Source organism: Cicer arietinum, chromosome 3, assembly GCF_000331145.2.
Source record: "Cicer arietinum cultivar CDC Frontier isolate Library 1 chromosome 3, Cicar.CDCFrontier_v2.0, whole genome shotgun sequence".
Taxonomy (NCBI): Eukaryota; Viridiplantae; Streptophyta; class Magnoliopsida; order Fabales; family Fabaceae; genus Cicer; species Cicer arietinum.
This window is the reverse complement of record NC_021162.2, coordinates 3,531,193-3,551,980: the sequence shown is the minus strand read 5'-3', so window position 1 is coordinate 3,551,980 and position 20,788 is coordinate 3,531,193. Positions and strand designations below refer to the sequence as shown.

At 27.9% G+C, this 20,788-nt stretch overlaps 1 protein-coding gene across 2 annotated transcripts; it reads right to left on the bottom strand.

The window, feature by feature from the left end:
* Positions 1-15,401: 15,401 nt before the first annotated feature.
* Positions 15,402-18,657, bottom strand: LOC101489372 (transcription factor MYB106-like). Of its 2 annotated transcripts, none has more exons than XM_004491776.4 (4): positions 18,327-18,657; positions 18,049-18,178; positions 16,683-17,050; positions 15,402-16,287 (listed from the first exon to the last, which is right to left on the bottom strand). In XM_004491776.4, exons 1-4 carry the CDS (start codon positions 18,457-18,459, stop codon positions 15,833-15,835), a joined length of 1,086 nt encoding a protein of 361 aa, XP_004491833.1. In that variant the 5' UTR covers positions 18,460-18,657; the 3' UTR covers positions 15,402-15,832. The 2 variants fall into 2 exon arrangements, with proteins under 2 accessions (XP_004491833.1, XP_004491832.1); XM_004491775.4 differs by having other exon boundaries at positions 15,402-16,296; positions 18,327-18,656.
* Between the last annotated feature and the right edge of the window lie 2,131 nt (positions 18,658-20,788).

Sequence of the window (20,788 nt, the reverse complement as noted above, 5' to 3'; positions counted from 1 at the left end):
GATATATTTAAGAATTTTATTTATATTTTTATATTTTTTTGACTCAATGTAACGGCCAGTCATTTTATTTTATTTTTATATTTATTTTTGGGAATAAAAATAATTGCTGACGATATTATTTTAATTTTAATAATAATAATAATAATAATAAAAGCAACCGTTAAAAAAAAAATGTTTCATGGCTTGGGTGGAAATGTCACGTTCCCCACTGCTAGTCTAACGTTCCCCACTCCTGCCTAGAAAAGGAAGGAATTCAAGAAGGAGTTGATAATTCATCTCATCAGTGCAATTGGAGCAAAAGACCGCTGCGTGAGAATTTAATCACGACACTCATATCGGTAAGGGCATCACTCCAATTATGTATTTATACGTATGCTTGTATTTATTTTGGGAATGTGTGATTGTAATTATTTTAGAATTGTGAGATATACTATGTTGAATTGCTTTTATCAAAATTTGGAAAATAAATATGGTGTGACATGTTATATTCATGGTTAGGTTGAACATATTAAAAGTATGAAAAATAAATATTATGTGATATGTTGTTATAATGGTTGTGTTGAACATATTCAAAGTCTAAGGAATAAAGATGATGTGATACGTTGTTATAATGGTTGTATTGAACATTTTCAAAGTGTGAATGATAAATGTTATATGTGAAATGCCATTAATAAGTTAGTATCACATTATATTAATTATTTATTAAAGTGTCCACATTCATGCATTCATATTCATGCATTCATTCATAGTCGTGTGGTGGTGCGTCCATAATTGGTTGGAGCCCACATATCCTTGAGAGGATGTAGAGTTAGTGGTGTTGCTTGGAAGGACCCACAAAGCTCGAATTAGTGGTGTTGCTTGGAAGGACCCACGAAAGCCCTTGCGGGGAGGCGATATTCCGGAATCATTACATTGGCATATAGATTAAGGCATAAGTATGCATTGAATTAAGTGTGATTAATGTTTTATACAGATAAGTGATACATTGTATCTCATGATAATTGGTTGAAATAATGTTATTAACCGTGTATATATTGTAGTGATAAATCTATATACGATTGTAATTGTTCGTTTGGATGAGACAATGTTAATAATAAATGACGTGGATATTATGCTCATGAATGTACTTGTTGTTAGTTTGGGGTGAATTAATATTTGATATTATACTTGTTTTTATTACTGTACCTCTTGATTCTTAATTGTTTGAGTGAACTAATGTTATTATTTATACAAATATCATAATAATATATTTGTATTTTAAGTGTACTTCCTGGTTGTTGTTTTGGATGAACTAATATTATTAATTAAGTAAACATTGTTATGTTATCTTTAATTGTTACCGTATATATGGCAATTTGAATGAAATAATGCCATTAATTATGTGGGTATTGTACTGTTTTATTTATTATTTATTGGTAAGAAATTTGGAGATGACCTCTTACTTTTGGACAGATGACATTCCTAATCTACTTGCACAACCGGTAAAGTTTTCAGAAGAATAGATGGAAAATCTCATTTAATTCTAGGAGTAGTAGTGGTCAGCTTTAGGAAATTTATTTATGTTGAACTCTAGTCTATGCCAATTCTCATTTTATTACTACATTTTTGAACCTTACAAGTTGAGTATTACGTATCTAATTGAAATACTGATGGATTTTAATTTAACAATGGATTATTTATTTGTTTGTTTGGAATCACATGAGAAATTATATATTTTGTTTGAAAAAAAAAAAGTTGTTACACTCAAGGATTTTAATTTTATTAAACCTGTGTTTTTAGTATTGATATATATATAGTTGTATTATACTTTGACTTAGTCTTATTCAATTTTGTTTGTTTAACTAGTTAGTTATTCTAACTACATTCTCTATTTTCTATTTAATTAGCTTTTGGGTTTTCTTTATAAAGTAAGAACCCATTCTTTGTAATACAATAAAATATATAATTTTCAGTAAATAAAAGATGAGGTTATTCAATAAATTCCACTTTTCTATTACCATGTAATATGGTATTAGAGTTTAACAATTCTTGCTTCCGCTTCATTTCTCAAAACCAAATTTTTTCTTCATTTTCTTTTTGATTCCGAACCACAAAATTTTCCTTCCAGATTTTCCAACTGATCCCAAACCCAGAGCCCTTCTAGATTTTCCTTTTGATTTCTCAATCCCAAAATTTTTCCAGATTTCTCATACCCAAAATTTATTTTCCTCATTAATTTTTCAAGATTTTCCCTTTTCATCATGTCTAATGCTAACTCTCATTCTTCTTTCAATTCTTCCGATTCCGAACCACAAAATGATACTGCCTCCATCTCTGCAAAAGATCCCACCCTGAACCCTTGTAACCCTTATTATCTTCATCTCAGTGAGAACCCCGACGCCGTTCTTGTCGCACCACCCTTAAATGACAATAAATATCTCAAATGTTGCAAGACCACGAAACATGCTTTATCATCCAAAAACAAGATTCAATTCATCAATGGATCTCTTCCTCAACCGACGTCAACTCATCCTGATTTTGAGCTATGGGATCGTGCCAACAATATGGTAATTTCTTGGATTACTAGAACCTTATCTTCTCATATTTCTTAGTGTACTATCTGCATCGATCCTGCTTACGATCATTGGTGTGATTTGCATGAAAGATTCACCAAAGGTAACCATTTTCGTATTTCTGATCTTCTTCGCTATCTCCACTCCATCAAGTAGGGAGATCACAATCTTTCAACATTCTTCACAAATCTGAAAATCTTATGGGATGCGCTCGAATATCTTCGTCTTACCCCTTCTTGTATTTGTTTGACTCCCTACAAATGTAAACTTAGCACAACTATCAACATCTTCAAACAACAAGAATATGTTATGTGTTTCCTCAAAGGTCTGAACGACAATTACGCGAATGTGCGCACACAAATTCTTTTCATGGACCCTGTCCCTTCCATTAGCAAGGTATATTCTATGGTGGTTCAACAAGAACCGAATACCAACCGTACTATGCTCGATAATACTACATTTCATATCAATTATGGAAACCCTAGTTTTGGCGGACAAGGCGCACCCTAACCTGCTCGTGGTAGAGGACGAGGCCAATCTAAAAATCAAATGTTTTGCACCAATTATCATTAAAAAAATCACTTCGTGAAAATTTGTTACTACAAACATGGTTTCCTCCCGGGTTATCGATCACATAAACCATCTACTTCAAATTCCGATTCTGCTAATAATAACAAGACGGTTCATTATGCAATTTCAACTCCAGATGATCCTTCCACTCAACTGTCCAAGGAAGATTTTAAGCTTCTCATTAATCTTCTTCATTCTTCAAAGCACGATTCTATGCACGACAATCAAAAGCCGACAATTATTCCACTAATCGTGTGATTTCCAGTGTCTCTAATACATGTTCTGCTTCTTTAAACTTATCGTTTTCGATATTGGATTCAGGTGCTTTTGATCACATTTGTTCTTTCATTCAATGTTTTTCTACAATCGAAAGGATCAAACCTGTTTACCTTACATTTCCTAATGGTGATCATAGTGTGTTCACATTTTTATGACTCCATTATCTTTGATAAATCCTTATCTTTACACAATGTTCTCTTTATACTTCAATTTAAATTCAGTTTGATTTCAACTTCTAATCTGACCCATGACCTGAATTGTAGGCTAATCTTTAGTAAAAACTCTTGTGTTATTCATGATTCACATAACCAGAAGATGATTGGACTTGTGGAGCATCATAATAACCTCTATGTTCTAAAAAAATCCCCTGTTTTGTCCTATGATGAACATGTTTTGCCCTTTGATGATTCTGCCTCACTTGATTGTAGTTCTTGTAATAAACATGTATATTGTATGAATTCTAATTCTTTTTATATTTGGCATTATAGGTTAGCTCACCCCTCTATTTCTGTTTTGCACAATATATGTAAATTGTTCCCATATGTTTCTATCAATAAAAAAGTGATTTGTGATGCTTGTCATTTTGGCAAATTTTCTAGACTACCTTTTCCTTTAAGTTCTAGCATTTCTTTACATGCTTTTGATTTAATACATGTTGACATTTGGGATCCCATTGGTGACATTGCAATAGATGGATATAAATACTTCTTATCCATTGTTGATGACCACACAAGATTCACTTGGGTTTTCCTTATGAAAGCTAAATCAGACACTAGATCTAAACTCTAACACTTTATCACCTTTGTTTCCACCCAATTTTCAATTAGAATTAAAACTATTAGAAGTGATAATGGTGCTGAGTTTAATATACCTACTTTTTATTCTGATTTAGGTATTTTACATCAAACTTCATGTGTGGAAACACCTCCACAATATTATATTGTTGAGAGAAAACACAGATATCTATTAAATGTCGCTAGAACTTTACTTTTTCACTCCAAACTTTCCAAATGTTTTTTATCTTTTGCCCTTTGTCATGCCACTTTTATTACCAACAAATTACCTACATCTGTCTTAAAAACAAGACACCTTATGATATGCTTTATAACATGCCACCTACATTTAATGACTTAAAAGTGTTTGGTTATCTTTCTTTTGCTTCAACTTTATTAAATAATAGGACTAAATTGGATCATAGAGCTCGCAAATGTATATTTCTTGGATTTAAACCAAGGACAAAAGGTTATGTTTTATTTGACCTTCATACACATGATATTTTAACTTCACGAAACGTTATTTTCTATGAGCACATATTTCCTTATCCTTCCATTGATTATGTTAATGTGCATTGTATTCCTAATGATGTCGCTGATTTTACTACACTTCTCTTTGATGATCCCATTTACATTGTAGATGATATTGGTCATGTTTCTAATATACCTCCTAATTCACATTTTGATAACCACACATGTATTACTGTTGATTCTACTAACAGCCTTGCACCTACCTTACGAATTAAGGTCCTTTAGACCAAGGCAAAAACCCGCTTATTTGTAGGATTTTCAGTGCAATATAGTTGTGGGTGATTCTTCACCCAATCCTTTATATACGATTTCATTTATTTTGTCTTATAAAAATTTATCACCTGCGCATTTTTCTTTAGTTTCTACTATTTCTTATGTCCAAGAACCACACACTTATAAGCAGGCGATCAAACACCCTTGTTGGGTTCAAGCTATGGATTCTGAAATTCAAGCTCTCACCCAAAATAATACTTGGATTTTGACTCCTCTCCCCCATGGTAAGAAACTAATAGGCTGCAAATGGGTCTATAAGGTAAAGTATAGAGCTGCTAGTACAATAGAGCGGTATAAAGCTAGATTTGTTGCTAAAGGTTTTACTCAAGTAAAAGGTATATACTTTTTTTGACACATACTCCCATGTCGCTAAACTCACAATTGTAAGATTTCTTTTATCTATTGCTTATTCTCAAAATTGGCATATTCATCAACTAGACGTGCATAATGCATTTTTACATGGTAGTTTAGAAGAAGAGGTTTATATGCAATTACCACCTGACATTTCTACTGCTAATCCTACATAGGTTTACAAACTTTTAAAATCCTTGTAGGGCTTAAAACAATCCAGTCGTCAATGGTTTGCAAAATTTTCCACTGCTTTATGTTCTATACGATATTCATAATCTGCCTTCGATCATTTGTTGTGTACTAAATATTCTACACAATTTCATACTTTTTTATCCAAGCTTCGACTCACATCAATATGTTCATCAAATTGAGGGAGGGTATTGATATATATAGAGTTGTATTATACTTTGACTTAGTCTTATTCAGTTTAGTTTGTTTAACTAGTTAGTTATTCTAACTACATTCCCTCTTTTCTATATAATTAGCTTTTGGGTTTTCTTTATAAAGCAAGAATCCATTTTTTGTAATACAGTACAATATATATTTTTCAGTAAATAAAGGATGAAATTATTCAGTAAATTTCACTCTTCAATTACCAAGTAATATTTATTGTTTACCAAAATAAAAACTACTTTTCAATCATCATTTTTTGTTAATAAAAATAAATTTGAAAAACTTTGGTATTTCCATAATATCCCTTGAAAAATAAATTTTAAAATTAAATATAGAACTTGTAAAAATTAAATTTTGAATATCAGAATTCAAACTGGTCACACTCACTGTTTTATTATTGTAAAATATGTTATTTGTGTATTTCTTATGTCTCTAATGAGATCACACACCTTCTTATTTATAATGATGCTGCAATAATTACATTCGATGCCTAGGAAATTGTATTGACTAGGACTACTAACAATTAGCCTAGGATGTTGCATAATCAAGGAATAATTAAAACATACACTGAATTTTAACACTCCCCCTCAAGCTAAAGTTTATTATTCTTTAAGCTTGTTATATCAAAACATTTTATCACAAAAAAAAAAAATGAAACTAAGTTTGACAATTCTTGGACTAGTTTGAAAAGAGAAGGCACCATTGAATTGATTATCGATGGGAATAACACGCGCAACTAATATGGTTCATATGTGGGAATAGACTCATCGCTAGATTGATCGTCAGTGAGAATAAATGGTGCCACTAATATGATTCATATGTGGGAATAGAGTCACCACCGGGTTAATCATCGGTGAGAATAAAATGATTGTCTGAGCAAATGGTACCTTGTCCTTGAAACTAAATTCTCACAACAGCAAATACAATGCGAAACAAAGAGTTGAAAAATGAGGTTGCTGAAAAATCACCACATTATGAAAAGACCTGCGGAAGGGGGCCGAAGAGAAGTGCATGTGTGCTCACGCGCGCATTTGGTTGAGGCGCATGGGACCCATACATAGAGAAGACAGACGCACGTGACAACATGTGCAATGTTGGTTGGCGACGGGAGAAGCACGGTCGTGCTCGCTGGAGGATTGCGCATCGGTGTTTGTTTGTTTTGGATGCGCACTAGAAAAGAGGCAGCTGATGTTGGCACAACTGTAACAAAGTAAAAAAAAAAAAAAGCAGCGACAACTGGTGTAAAACACAATTGTGTTTGAAAGAAGAAAATAAAGCCACTGGAAAAACACACAATGAAGGCGGTGCTTTTGAGGCCAGCTGTAGCGTCGTGGTTGGTTGCTATAAAGGGAGTTGAAGTTGATATACACTGAATTTTAACAATTACAATAAACAAATTAATGAATTCATTAATAAAATTGTTTATAATAATTAATTCTAAATTAATAATGTTTAAATAAATAAAAAAGTTGTTAGATTATATATGCGTGTATGTAAAAAATCACTTATTTAAATGAAAAGAGAGAATAAAATAATTTGTATGAATGATTCTCAACTAAAAATAGCTCTCAATTACTCCTCTGAGTGATGAAAAAGAAGAAAAAACATAATTTTATTTTTGAGAGGAGAGAGGCTGTAGCCTTCAATTCTAATGATATCGACTGTTTGGTACTAGTCATTATTATGGTTAAATATGTACTAAACTTGAAAGATTTTAGTTTTTATTAGACTCGATTTATCTGTTCTATTTTGTGTTGTTGACTCCTAGTATTAAGTTTTAATTATATTTTTCTCCATTGTTTAGGAATTATTAGGAATTATGTTTTAATTAGTTTTAGGACTATTAGTTTAGTTAATTTTTGTTTTTCTCGGTTCAATCTCATATAAAATGAGAGAACTATTTTTTTTCATTGTAAGCAAGACTCGTTCTAATTAATATTGAGGTACTTTTGGAAATGTATTCTATTTAATATGAAATTTATTAATATGGTATAATTCACAATATACATAGTGTGTTTGCATTAGGGATTTTTTTAAGAGAGTGTAATTTTTATAGGGTAATTCAAATCTTTCAAATAAGTTATCTTGTTTGAATAATAAGTCTAGAGAATTTTAAAAAATGAAGAGATTTCATGAGGTATTTTATCAAAGGTAAATTTAGAGAATTTCAAATAATAACTAAAACTTAAGAATTTCAAATTCCCTCTTTACTTTATAATTTATAAATCATGAAATTGTTTAGTAAAAAATAAATAAATTATGAAATAGTTTCTATAATTTTGACATTATATATTTTAAAATTTGCATATTAGTCTCTATATTTTTTTTGCTAATTGATCCCTAAAAATATTCAAAAATTGCAAAATGGTCCCTAAAAATTGCAAAATAGTCCCTCAAATTTTATAAAATTTTAATTTTAGCCCAAATTTATTTTTCATTTTTCCTCAAAACTTTTAAAATTTATAAAAATAGCTCAATTTTAGAAAAAAAATTCTCTTATCCAAATATTAAAATTTTAAAATAAAATAAATTCAATTGAAACATTTGAATTTGAATTTATCTAGAATTTTCAATTACCTCATCAACACACATTCGTAGTAATTTCTCATTCATTGATAACTCTGTAACATATATATGTTTTTAGTTGTCTTTTAAGTAATTATTTATTATAGTTATCGTAATTTTTAGTTAAATTTATAAGGAGTTATTTAAATAAATTGTTGTTTTGTGATTCTTTTAACTTAGGCTAAATATCATCTGTGATCTTTTAACTTAATTTCAGTTAACGTTTTAGTCCTTTATCTTTTTTTTTTCTCTCCCGATTTTGTCATTTATTTTAATTTTAAGTGACAATTTAATCTTTTATGTTTTAAAATATCAACAATGTTATCCTTTTTTTTATATTCAAAAAATTCAACAAAATTTTCAAACAAAATCCATAAAATTAATTATATTCTTTAATATAATACAAATTTCATTAAATTCGTAACTCAAATATTCAAATAAACTCATATTTGTTGTTAGAGATGAGTTTATTTAAATATTTAAGTTATGAATTTGTTGAAATTGCATTATATTGAGAATGATAATTAATTTTATGGGTTTTGTTTAAATTTTTTGATGAATTTTTTGAATTTTTGCAAAAAATAAAAGATAACATTGTTGACATTTTAAAACATAAAAGAACAATTTGCCACTTAAAATTAAAATAAATGACCAAATTAAAAAAAAAACTAAAATATTAACTAAAATTAAATTAAAGAATCACAGGTGGTATTTAACCTATAATTTATTGTTACTTAAAACTTATTATTGCAAGTGGAATGTCACTTTATAACTTATTATTGCGTTGCCTAATAATAAAAGGATTACAAATTGCAAAAGATTAATTATTACTTTATATTTTATACAATATTATTTATATGTAATAAAAATATATATATAATAGACTAAATTACATATGTGGTCCTTTAACTTAATTTCAGGTAACGTTTTAGTCCTTTATCTTTTTTTTTTTTCTCCCGATTTAGTCATTTATTCCTAACAATATCAAATAAAGTATGAAAATATGAGTTTATTTGAAGATTTGCGTTATGAATTTGATGAAATTTGTATTATATTGAAGAATATAATTAATTTTATGAGTTTTGATTGAATTTTTTTTTTGAATTTTTGAATAAAAAAGGATATCATTGTTGAAATTTTAAAGCATAAAATATCAAATTGTCACTTAAAATTAAAATAAAGGACCAAGTCGGGAAAAAAAAATAAAGGACTAAAACGTTACCAAAAATAAAGTTAAAGGACCACGAATGTAATTTAGCCTAAATAATATTTATGCATCTATTTCTATATCTTATGCAAATACAATGAAATTTTCATTATATTTATTATACATTTAACAAAACACTCTCCAAGAGCTATATTCACGAATTACTAAAAGTGTCACTTTCCACAATATTACCAAATCCCACAATTAAATGCTCCATTAAATTAAATTAAATATTTCTAATAATTGTCAAGTAGGTAAAACATGCAAATTCTCTGACATTTCAAATTTAGACCAACAAATCTAATCAAATCAAATCATAATTGTCCAAAGAGGAATCCTTGAAATTGAATACACTCCAACTACACTACAAAATAATTCCTGGACATTCAATACAATTTCAAATTACACATTAACCTATAAGGTTAACATTCCTATGATTGCATTGTACATTTTCTTCTTCTTTTTTTTTACAATTACAATGTGTTAATTACAATGTTTTTCTTCCCTTCTTTTTTGAGATATTAATTACAATATTCTAGAAAGTTGAATATTAAAGGCTTTATACATGATATTGATTTATATGTACCGATAGAGTATAATTTTATTTTTTATTTTTTATTTTTATATATGCATTCAATCATATTACACCATATCACTTTTTTATGTTACTTTAAAATATTGTCATAAAAGTATATATTGATTTATTTGATTGGATAAATAGATAATTTTTTTTTACACAACCAACGTATACAAATTAAATCTTTTATATATTTATTTATATACACAAATATCTCTTTTTGAAATCATACTACATCAAACATCTTTTGAAACTAAATATTTATGATAAATTTCAAATGTTTATGTTATACTTTTTAGGAGTCAATATCTGTCATTTAATCATACTGCATCATCAACTCAACAAACAAATATTTTAATTTGTCTAAAATCTAGCTATTAATTAGTGAATAATACAGCAACACCTCAATAGATAAATAAAATCAATATATTCAATAGTAAATAAAAGTTAGTGAATATGTTTTAAAATAAAATTTTAGTGAATAAAAATTAAATTAATAATAATAAATATAAAATATATTAGATTAATAAATTTCAAATTACTAAATTCAAAATATTTTAAAGATTAACAATATAATTTTATTTATTAATTAAAAATATCCTTTTATGTTATTATATATTTTTAAGCTAATTGATTTGTTAACATTGTCAAACACTCCAATTAATTTATCATCAATTCGCTATCAACTATAAACTATCAAAAACTAATTTTAACAAAAAAGAGCCCAAAGATTTGTGTTGCCATGTCAACAAAAACAAGGAAATGAGATAATGATTTTTTTATGGATTGCAATATATTTTTTAATATTTATATTTTACTTGATGTTCATTTTATTTATTTATTACTTATTATTTATTTATTTTAGTTTTTTATCTTTTGTTTTAATCATTTGTCTTTTACTTAATATTCATTTTAATCCTTTATCTTTTCAAAATTATACAAGTTTGCCATTTTATTAAAGACTAAAACAAATATTAGGTAAAATACAAAAGACCAACTCATGGAATTGGTCCTCATTTTTTAAAAGTCGACAGTTTTGATAACTTCTTTAGATTTTTGAACTAAAAATTAACGATTTAACATATTTTAAATGATGTAGAATACTTTAATGATATAGAATCATCTAGATGTATTAATTCTTCATATGTCGTTAATTAAATTACAAAATGAAAAAAATTCGAAGTTGAAAGTTAAGCTTTAGAGAGTTTTATTGTGATTTCATAGGTGTTAATCATTTTACATCATAATATCGTATGTCACATTATTTAAAATATGTCTCATCGCTATTTTTTAGTTAAAAAATCAAAATTAAAGATCAAAACTGTCAAATTTTAAATTAGAGGGACCAATTTCGTGAATTGATAAAAACAGAGGGACTAAAATTTCAATTAAGCAAAAAAAAATTATAGCCAATTCCTGAAATAACTCTTACTTTAGTTACTCTGCTTAATAACCTTTTACAAATATTAAATTTCATCAATCAAATCATTTAATTAATAGTTCTTATTGAAAAATATGTAATTTTTTTAATAAATTTTTAATATTATTTGATACTTTATCGAATAAGTTCACTATGACATAGAATATACTTTTTAAAATAGAATTATAATATGGACTATAAGATCCTATAAAAATACATATCCAATTTTTATATTGGTGTTCAAATTGATAAGATAATATAAAAAATTGAAGGGTGGAATTGATAAAATTTAATCTCACAAAATGTTATTAAATAGACAAACTCAAGCAAGAGTTACTCTTGTGGTTATCATATCCCACTTTTGTACTAATATTAAATAATTTATTAGTAGACATATATATAATAAACAATAGTTTGAATTTATCCGTTAAAATAATATTAGTAACATTCATTATTTAAGTCTTTTTTACACTAAAATATTATTTAGGTCTTTGAATTTGAACTTCCATCTTGACAATAAATATTAATTTTTTATTCAAGTCATGTTGTGGAGGTATTAAATATAATTTCTTTTAAAAATATTATTAATCATATTGTAATTGTGATAGTTATAGTGTTGACTTCTTTAAATATTTTATAAATAATAAAAATACTTTTAAAATAATGTTTACATCTTATTTACTAGTCATGTAAATTTTATATAATATATCTATATTTATTTTCATAATTTAATCTAATTTTGGGAAAAGTTCATTTATGGATGGCACGAGTACTAGTATATATTAGTAAGAAGCATGATGGCTAGAGGAAAAAAGGGTAGCAATAAAAAGAGAGTAGTCGCTACTCGCTAGTGAAAAGAATAAAAGGAGAAAATAAAAAATGACATGATTTTTGGATACAAACAAGGAGATAACTACACTTTATAGCATAGCATATTTAGTGCAACTTCTATGTGTAATTTATTTTCTTCTTTTTATGTATTTTTTATTAAATATTATGAGTAGCTAATTTATTTATTGATTTGAAATTAGATGCATCTTTTTGAATTTATGTAATTTTAATTTTTGTATGCTATATTTGCAATTAAAACTATTTGATTATTCACATATTTTTTTAATGTTTTTCTGTGTTTGATTACCATAAAATGGAATTGAATAAATGTATTATTTCGTTATTAGAAAATAGACTATAATAATCATAATCAAATTATATGTTCATGTTTCAATATTTTTATAGGAATATAATATATTAACATATATTTTATAAATAACGTTCGTACGTGCTTTGAGTAACAAACTTAATCACCTAAAGAATTATCATTTGTTGTTATAAAAAAGAGATTTTGAGCCAATGAATTAGTCTTAGTCTAATTTATTAATTTGACGTAATAAAAAAGGTCGGATTATTAAAATAATAAATCAATAATTACTTAGTAAAAAAGCAGGTGATTCAAATTCCTTAATTATTTGTTTTTTTATTTATACTCTCTAATTAGTTTTAATTCGTTTTTACTCAAACAACCAACTATTAAATCCCTTTAATTACCCAAGTGTTTACAAATTTATTGCATTATTGAATTAATAAAAATTCTTGCGAAAACAATTTTTACCTATCACTATTATTACTTTAGTGATTTGGTACGTTTACCAAAGAGTTGTCATTTCTCTTGTGAAATTCGCGATGGACTCTGACCAAGAAATTTGTTTTTGCTTTCTCATTCAACGATCAATCTAACATCATCAATCTATTAAGAAATCTTCAAATCAATATCGAAGTTATCGGAATGACATGCTTGACCCCTTCTTCATGCATCCCAGTGATAACCATGGGCTTGCTCTTATGCCTCCTTCTCTTAACAACACCAACTTTCATACTTTCAGACTTACAAGATGAAATTTATGGTCTTAGGCAATGTGTTTCAACAATCACAACTTATTTTACCAATTTAAAGATGAAATTCTTGCTCTATTTCACCTAAGATTCGTGAATACAATGAACATGATTATATGACTCGCTTTCAAAAGGGCTTGAAAGAACAATATCCCCTTGTTTGTTCTCAAATAATGTTGGAAAGAAAGTGAAGACTATGACTCATAAAACTAGAGCGTAAATTCTTTAGTCCCAGAGAGAAAGTTAAAACTATGGCTCTATTTCCAATTATAGCCGCGTCTCTGCTCATAGATATTCTCTTGGTAATGGACGCGGTTATTCTGGTTGCGGTCGTGGCTACAAAATTTACACCCACTACAACAAACTTGGCCATATGGTATATGTTTTCTTCAAGAAACATGGGTACCCTCCAAAATTTTCAAGGTCTAATTCGGGTGCTTCAAACGATTGCTCGTCTATGAGTCTTGATAATAATGATGCTCTTCTTTCTAATGATTCTGAAAGTTCAACTTTAGACAATGCTACTAAAGTTTTCACTCAGGACCAACAAAAGGCTTTGCTACAAGCCTCTACATCTTCTCCCAATAATGTAAATTACCTTCAAAACTTCACATCTATCGATTTGGATAACTCTTTTTCCCATAAAGTTTTTTTATTTATTTTATAATCCTTCTTGGATGGTTGACACTTGACACTATCGCTGCAAACCATATCACCATTAAATATAAAAGAAGATAATATTTTTTTCTCATTGTAAGCAAGATTCATTCTAATCAATATAGAGGTATTTTTATAAATATTCTCCATTAAATATGAAATTGACTAATAGTTTAATAAGAACTAAAAACATATTTTACCCTATTCTTTTTTTATAATAAGGATTTAACATGAGCAGATGGAAGGTAGACTGGAGTGGAATATCAATATGACTCTTGAGTGAAAAAAAATATTATAAACATTTTTTATATTTAAATAATTCGTTCATTCACAAAAATGAATATTGATAATCTTTGGTTTGATTCTACTTAAACAAAAAAAAAAGTCTATGATGCTCGGTAACCGAAACTAAGGATAGCTTATAAACTACTCTCACATTCATCAAACCACTGAGACACTTTTTCACAAAAGAGAAAACTGTGAGAGCTCACTGGTAGACAATACCTCAGAGATGTGGTGTTGTGGACTTCTAGTCGGAACGAGCTCCTACCACACCTAAAATGGATAATACCTCAGAGACGTGAGGCTACGAACTTGAGGTTGGAGAAATTGGAATATAGGCGCCGTTTGTGGGAACGAACCCGCATAGGTGTCTACCACATAACTAACAAACCCTTTAGCCCAATTGAGGACTACTTTTCTTGTATAGCAAAAAAGTTTCAGATCACTTGATAGTCGAGACAAAAAATAGTTTATAAACTACTCTTAAACTACCAATACATCTTTTCTTAAAAAATAAAACTGTAAGAATTCACAAAGATCCAAAATATACAATATCTCAAACACGTTGTGCTGTATACTTGAAATCCGAAAAATCATAACAAACACAAATAAATGCTACTAAAACTACAAGTCCACGATTTCTCCAACAATGTTAACCAATATCTAAAAAAAGAAAATAAATTATGTTTCGTAAAAGAGGCTAATCCACATGATTATTGGGTGACATGTGACATTTATAGATGTTTCTGATTTGGACTTTCACATTTAATTTTCCATACAATTCTGCAGAAAGATTTCAAATCCAATTTTTGTTTTTGTTTTTATGACATAAATCCAAATTTAAATAAAATAAAATTATGAAGTGTACGTGTACATAAATAAATGACCATAGTGGAGAAAGAGAAACTAAATAAATACAAGCACATGCCATTAATTAATGATTGAATTAAAAACATTGAAAAGTAACATGAATGCGACATGAAACCAACAGCAATAAAAGTTCCTACTAAATACTTCTATTATTACTTATATACTTGAATCCATTTTGAACATAGGAAAATTTAGTAATTTACCTTAGTAATAAATCTTGTCAAATTCATAACAATTTCATTATCAATATTTGACCATACACACAACCGACAATGACCTGTTTTTTTCACAGAATTCCATGATTTAATTGTTTTCTGACATGACATTATACATTACTTAGTTTCAACAAAATCAACTGTAGAAACTATAAATAATTTTTAATTTTTTTCTTCCACTTTGCATGTGGTCACACTTCTTGTGGTTTAAGAAACATAATTTTGCAACTAACACTTCTAACACAAACTTAATTTCATCAATTAATCATCACTTAAAAAAAAAATTAAATTATCGACAAAAATTATCATTAAAAAATAGTCTCTAATTTTGTTGTCTTTTAGCATATGAGACAACGACAAAATTAAAGACTATAATTTAATATTGTTTATAATTAATTTTTATCGATAACTCAACTTTTTTTAGTAATCAAAAAACGGACGAATCAGAAGGTGAAGAATTCACTAAATTAAGAATGTCATTCCAGTAGTTTTTGTTATCTTCACAGAATTCACCTCCACTTCCATAGCAAGTATTACACTCTCCACCACTCTCCGGGGACAAACTCCGGTCACCGGAGTTAGAACTATTAAGCAAAAGATTAGTGAAACCAGCTTCATCAGCAACACTAACATGTGCATTATCATCAGAAGAACCCCATGTGATCATTGTCAGTTCATGATGCATGGTAGAAGGAAAAGCCATTGAATTCTCCATACCATCTTTGTATTCTTCCAAATTTGTTGAATTTTCATAACCTTTCCATTCTTTCTCACCTTCATCTTTCACAATTCCTTTCTCACAAAATGATAGAGAAGATGTAGGAGACTCAAGATCACTACCATTATTTCCTTCATTAGATTTTAACCAAGCCTTCATTGCATCTAAAGAACCTAAGGTTAAAGGAGTTAAAGGACTAAGGTTTAGACTCCGGTTTACGAGAAAATCCGAACATACACCACTAGAAATTCGTCATTTAGTGACCGATTTAGAGACGGAAAAAATTAGTCATCGAGTTGTTTATCCATGGTTTAAAATTGCAGTTACACTGCAAATATTTATATTATGAGAAAATGCATCTTAAATTATGGCTACCATGACTTCAGAATCTACAATATTGCAATTGTAGATCGCAATTTAAAATCATGTGTTTACCAACTGAATAAAGACATTCTATAGGCACCGATTTTCCAGTCTCTAAACGACGTTTTTCTATTAGTGAAAATTCGAACATAAATGTTAATATACTAATATTTGTCTATAAAAAAAATTAACGAACCTGAGGGTATAGTATCTGGCTTAATGTGAAGTACTTGATTTGAAGAAGACGATGCAGATGATGAAGATTGTGATGGAAAAACAGAATTAATTATTCCAAGCTGATGTTGCAATGAATGTTTTGTATGTATCTTTGATTCTTTGACCAATCTTGCTTCAGCTTCAAGTCTTGCACTTTCCCATTGAGCCATGTGACTAAGGTTTGCAGCACTTTTGGAATGTCCATCAGAGAAAATGGATTCATTTTTGGATTTGTGTGTGACAGGATCAATTCCCAATTTTGTTAACTTTTTCTTTAGATGTGTGTTCCAATAGTTCTTGATCTCATTATCTGTTCTTTTAGGCAAATGTGTGGCTATTGATGACCACCTAAAGTATAAGACATTAATCATTTGTTATAATAATACATTACATTACATGCATGCATAAATTAAACAACATTAGTCATTTGTTATTTGGATTGGTCATGATGAAGGGAATATTAATATTGCATTTAAGGACCACCTTGAATAAACTTGGTTGTCATGGAGTAAATTTATGAACATGGCTGAAAATGCTAAATTAAGAATGTGTTGGAAATGTGAATTATAATATGCAGTTTCAAGGAAATTGAGATGCCATGGCATTAAATAGATTCTGGACAAACAAAAAAGGAGTTGTAAAAGAAAAGAATTATTATGACTCAAAGTTGCAAACAGTTGTGTTATATTGAGATTGTGTGTGACCGAATTTCAATAAAAGAAATAGTATTTAACTAAGCATAAACTGTATATTATAAGTTTGATATAAAGTTTTGATGTACAAAACATTTCAGTTGCAAAATGTCTGATCTATACAATTATTCTAAGTTTGTGTGAGAAAACTAATAAAATATTATGGTGTCAAAGAGTAGCATAAATCTTGATGGTTTTTTGTTCAATCACAATTTGGACAATTTGGAGCATTGTTTTAAATTGTGGTTCATAATTGTAGTTACGATCACGATATAACGGTTTTAAAAGTCTTCACTACAATATTACAATTGTAATTGTGACTGCATCGGCCACATTTATCCATATAATTGCAATGTAACAAGAATTGCAATTTAAAATCAGGATCTGGAGTACTTGTAGCCATAACAAAATGATAGGAAAAATAGAAAATAATCAAATGAAGATCTCAATGGTGGAAACTTGGAGTCATTAGATAGCATGTTTCTAAATTGTTGTTGCAATCGTAGTTATGTTGCAAACTTTGATACTGTCACAATTGTAGTTGTGACTTCTCATATCGTTGCAGAGACTACTAAAACTTTTTATTTCAATTGTAGACTGCAATTTAAAACAATGCTAGAAAAATGAGATTTTATAGATGAATATATGTCAAACCTGTTGCCTAAAAGTGCATGAAGTTGAATAATAGTTTGTTCTTCTTGCAAACTGAATTTTCCCCTCTTAATATCAGGCCTTAGATAATTAGTCCATCTCAATCTACAACTCTTACCACACCTCTCAAGTCCTGCAAAAAAATAGCCAAATTTTTACAATAGTGAGCATACCAGATCCTCTACGGTCGATTTTACGGTGCAGTCGACTGATCCATTTTGAAGAAAACTATATAAACATTTTCAACAATGTTACATATACAAATATCAAAATGAAGTTACCAGCTTTTGAAGGTAAAGCACGCCAACTTCCATGACCATTTTCTTCAATGTAAGCTAACAGTTTTTGATCTTCCTCTGGTGTCCATGGTCCTTTCTTTAAACCAACTTTGTCACAACATGGTGATCTCCCCATTGGAATTGTTCTAATTAAAGACTATATAGTAACTTTAATATTATAATCTTTAAAAGTAGCACAAAATGTGTTGAGAAGTTGGAGGAGAAACTAATTGAAAGAGAATGAGAAAGAGAAAGAGAAAGAAAGAGATATATAAGTTGGAGAATTGAAGCTAGTAATTAAAATAAAGAAATTAATATGAGATGGGGCAAGAAAGAATATGTCAGCGACATAGAAGGGATAAGAAACTAAATTGACACTGAAACATCATTATAAATCATTATGATGACAATAGTAAAACCTTAATTTAACAGTAGTACTATAGTAATAGTATTAGTACATCATATTCACTATTATTATTATTTGCAAAACGTGAATTCTAATGTTAATTATATTCTTTAGAAATAATAGTTCACAGATGACGAATTGATTGATGATGATTTAACACAAAATACATATTACTTATTTTTATTGAATTAGTATGATTTAAGTTATTATCTCGGTCATAACAATAAAGATGATTATTAATGTCTAATTTTAAGAGACAACGTTTGTAATTGTTGGAGTTTTAAATATTTTTTAAATTTGATGGACCACAGTGTATATTAGAAATTGGCTTATTTGCAATACATTATATATTTATACTTTATACATATAAATTGGTTGGCTTTTATAATACACAATCTGAAACATGTGTTTGCATATCAAGACATGTATGGACCTGGAACTTATATCCGCTATATGATGCAACAACTAAAAACACCATTAAATAAAAAAAAATTCTAAATTAATTGTATTTATAATTGATACACCATACAACAGATGTAGTCTTACATAATTCAAACACGAAAATGTGCTAGTTATTGTGGCCGTAATCAATCATTTGTGTATTCATTTTTATATATATAATTGATATATATATTACCTCAATTTTAAATATAAGTCCATTTTAAAAAAATTCTTATTTTTTTATAAAAATTTCTTTTTGAATTGCTATATACATTATTTTTTTTTAATAAAATACCAATAATTAATTAAAAACTTTAGACCATAATTACATGAAAAAAATATAAATATAAATAATTAAAGAGTAATTTTGGAGAATCAATATACCTTATCGATAAATTCAATACAAATAATTAAATTGAGAATTATAAAGTGGTTTGATGATTTAAGGAAGTTAAAACCATAAATAGATCATTGGTTCAACTTCTCCCTCTAACAAAAATTAACAACTAATTATTAATATTAAATATTTAAAAAATACAAATAACTAATTAATTATCTAAGTTTCTAAATAATTCTTGTAAATTTGTCAAAAGAAGTTAAGAATTTTTCCCAAACTTAATTATAAACAAAAAAGTATATTACTTTTTATATGAAATAGAGGCACTTTTTATATTTCTTTTAATAAATCGGTACTTTATATTTGCTTATGTAGAAGAGGGCAGAGACGTATCATAGTGTATGGCAAGGGTGGCCCTGCTCTCTTACTCCACTCGATTTTAATATACACTCTTATTTTATATATATATTTTATGATGAAATATTATGCAATATTTATGAATAATAACATTTTGTGTTGGATTGAGAGAACATTGAAAGGGTGGCAATGAAAATCAAGTGGCTCCAATTGTCTTTTTCATGTTACCCGGGGAGAGATTTAAACCTATCAACAAAATTAATTAATGTGACACGTCACTAAGAATTTATGGCGTTGTTAGGACCGATTTTTAATACCTATTCATTTTGCTGGACACTTTTTTGCGTCGTCCTTTCTACTATATATAAATATATTCATTCTTTGATGTTTTTGGATAAGTTTTATGATATACTATAGCACTAGTTTTTATGTATTTGTTCTTTTGGTATACGTTAAAACTACCCCAACAATAGGAAAAAATAAATATTCCAACTATTATTTAAGTATATGTTGATTCAAAAATGAAATATAAATAAAAATAATATTTAAAAAGTTAATATATTTAATTTAAATTAGATCAAATACATCAATATATTATTTAATTGTATTTTATTGAGAAATCTATTTAACATCTTTACAGTTATATTTCGTACTCTTACGATTCACCTAAATTTCTATTTTATCCTTTTTAATTTTACAGTTTTTTTTCAAACTTTTCCCCTTTATATTGTAAAAAACCAAAATATATTAAAATAATCCATTAATTGTTTTAAACTTTTAAAAATTGAAATATCTAAAATATTAAAAAATAATTCATTAAAACCTCATAATAATAGATTTTTAAAAATTTAGAAACTATTTTCTAAAATATAAGAGAATATACGACTAACAACTAAGTACAATTTGAATGAGTTAAACACGTAA